Source organism: Myotis davidii, unplaced genomic scaffold (genome assembly GCF_000327345.1).
Source record: "Myotis davidii unplaced genomic scaffold, ASM32734v1 scaffold762, whole genome shotgun sequence".
NCBI lineage: Eukaryota > Metazoa > Chordata > Mammalia > Chiroptera > Vespertilionidae > Myotis > Myotis davidii.
The window spans coordinates 136584-139436 of record NW_006293699.1 but is presented as its reverse complement, the minus strand read 5'-3'; the positions used below and the strand labels follow the sequence as shown (position 1 = coordinate 139436).

The following is a 2853-nucleotide window of genomic DNA, read 5'->3' as shown; positions in this document are numbered from 1 at the left end:
GCCCCCTGCCCCCACCCCCCGCCCCGCCCCTCTCCCCTCCCTCTGCCTCACCGTTTGTATTAACCTGCTCACTCACCAGTCCAGCCAGCTCTCCTGCCTTGCTGAGACCTCCTTCCCCCCTCTGTCCTCTATACTGACCCGTCTTCTCTTGCCTGCAGCCAGAGGCCTTCTTGGCTAACCTCTTGGGGCACCCCTTCCTGCCCCCACGGGACCTGAGCCCCACAGCCCCCTGCCCAGCTGCAGCCACGGCCAGCCTCCTGGCTTCCATTTCCCGAATTGGCCAGGACCACAGGTGAGGGTTGGGGGCCTCCGATTCAGGGGAGCAGGGGTGGTGGGGCTGATCTTCCAAGAGGAGGGTGCAGGGTGTGGGAGCACTGTGGGTGATTGGGAAGGGGAGGTCAAGCCTGCCCTCCCTGTGGGGTGCTGGTGGAGGGGCATGTCTTTGATCTCTGCCACCCTCTGTTCCAGCTGTGTGTCCCCTGGAGGTACTGGGGGCCCGAAGCTGGCCCAGCTACCAGAACTTGCTTCTGCTGAGATGAGTCTTCATGCCATCTACCTGCACCAGGTGAGTAGAGAGGTGCAGAAGGATGTGGGGAGAAAGCAACTGCCCAACATAGAGGCTGAGGAAAGGGGTAAGGGCATATCTGACAGGGGCTGGGGAAGAGGCTTCACAGCCCTCTGTGCCCAGCCCAGGGCCTGGGCCTCGTGCTGCGAGCAGGAGGGAGTCCTCATTTCTTTTTCTTCCATTTAGCTCCATCAGCAGCAGCAGCAGGAACTGTGGGGCGAGCCCTCAGCCTCCTCCCTGTCCAGGCCCTGGTCCAGCCCCCCGCAAACACTCTCACCTGATGAGGAGAAGCCATCCTGGTCAAGTGATGGTGAGGCGGTCAGGGTGTGCAGGGGACAGGTCCTGGGGGCAGAGCAGGCACCAGGGCACTGCCCAGCTGATGGCTTTTCTCATTAGGCTCCAGTCCTGCCTCCAGCCCCAGACAGCAGTGGAGAACCCAGAGGACCCAGAATCTGTTCCCTGGAGGTTTTCAGACCATGGACACTCAGAAGGAGCCTGGCCAGACCCATAGCACCGCCTGAGAGGGCTCCTCAGAGTCAGTATTGTCTAAAGGGGGTGGGGGAGGGGATGAGTAGGAAATTAGATGGAGCCAGGCTTGGAGGAATGCAAACAGGGGTGGGTATTTGAGGTGAGGGGGATGGTCATCTCCGGAACCTAAACCCCTGGACTGCTTGCCAAGAGGCTTCTCCTCCCCCAGGTTCCCCAGCTTCTCCAGCCCAGGAGACCAGAAGAGGTGGAGTGGAAGAACACGCCAAGCCCTTTTTAGGGGCGCCCCCAAGATGCTTTAGTTGGGCAGGACTTGGGGGTCCATGACCATCTGGCCCCAGAGAGCAGAGAAAGAGTAGGAGAGGAGATGCAAGGGCATCTGGAAACAAGTCTTAGAGACAATCCCCACATGGAGGGGAGAAGGTGACCCCCCCCCCCCCATTAGCTGTCCTGGGACAGTTACCTGGGAACAAGTCCCAGGTGGGAGGCAAGGCCAACGTGGAGGCCACGCTCAGTGTACGGAAACCGTGAGGAACGTGCCTGGGAGGCAGTTGGTTCTTCAGGTTCCCATGGGATTTGTGGAGGGGGGACATGGGGACTTGTGAGTGGAAAGAGTAGCGAGGGCTGATGCTTTTGGAGTTCGGCATCAGTATGACGTTTGAGGAAGTGGGCGTGGCTGCCCATCCTGTCTGAAACCAGTGGTCAAGGTTGCTCACGGGCTGCTCATCTTTACGGCCTTGGTCTCCAGTGTTCCCATTCCTGGCAGCAGAGGGCGGTACTGCTCCTCAGCCAAGAGTGAGGGAGCAGCTCCCCGGAATGCCGGTGACTGACGGCCTGGCTCCTAGAGAGCTGGGTCAAAGTGGAGTATGTAGGGTAGGACTGCTCTCCAAGAATTACCACCCCCACCTCCGCACAAGTTAAAAGACAGAGCTTGTCATTCTGTAATTTTAATCCACAGGGCTGGGTTAGGCATCTCAGTCGCTCTCATAACACCTGGTCCAGTCTCTTACGGTGAATCTTCAATAATAAATATTTGAATGATTTGGAGATTAGGTTTCGAGATAAAATACTCCTGAGAGATAAGGGAAATCTAAAATCCACCTAAAGAACACGGAGAGGGTGGCCCAGTGGCTGAGCATCAACCTATGAACCAGGAGATTGATTACCTTCTGAGTCCCGCTCAGGGCACATGCCCGTGTTGTGGGCTCCATCCCCAGGGTGGGGCGTGCAGGAGGCAGCTGATCAATGATTCTCTCTCATCATTGATGTTTCTAGCTCTCTCCCTTCCTCTCTGAACTCAATAAAAATATATATATTTTTAAAAAGAACACGAAGAGGGTGCCAGGAGGCTTTGGAATACCACTGCTGGGAGGGGCCTTCCAGATGAGTCAGACCCGAGGTAGGGAACCAGGCCTAGAGGGGGAAAGACTCCCCAGGTGGTCGGCGAGTCTCCGCGGACCCTGCACAGACGGGGAAAGGCACCTGGGGAAGGGAGGGAGAGGTGGCCGGGCCTGGGCAGGCGAGGGAAGAGCTGCAGCGCCAGTGTGGACTACGGCCCCTCTCCGGGAACTGCGTGGGAAGCAAGAAAGAGGGCTCTCAGGGGCAAGGGGTGTCGGCGCCGGGCGGGTCGAAAGCCCAGGGCACTGCGCTCCGCAGATGCCGCTCCTGCAAGGAGAAACTCTGGGTGCGTATGCGGCTGGTCACCTCCTGGGTGCGCAGCGTGAGCCCGAAAATGTCCTCGTGATAGCGTTGCTGATCCTGCGGGGAAAACAGGAGATCAGAACCCGGCAGCGATTCGGCCG

At 58.6% G+C, this 2853-nt stretch overlaps 1 protein-coding gene across 1 annotated transcript in view; it reads left to right on the top strand.

Annotated features, from left to right (window-relative positions):
• Window positions 1-2249, top strand: part of ATG9B (autophagy related 9B) — a 7716-nt gene extending 5467 nt beyond the window's left edge. The window contains 5 exon segments of the mRNA XM_006767299.2: window positions 61-292; window positions 469-565; window positions 752-875; window positions 962-1100; window positions 1263-2249. Coding sequence (XP_006767362.1) covers window positions 61-292; window positions 469-565; window positions 752-875; window positions 962-1086 — 578 coding nt within the window. The 3' untranslated portion in view covers window positions 1087-1100; window positions 1263-2249.
• The last annotated feature ends 604 nt before the right edge of the window (window positions 2250-2853 follow it).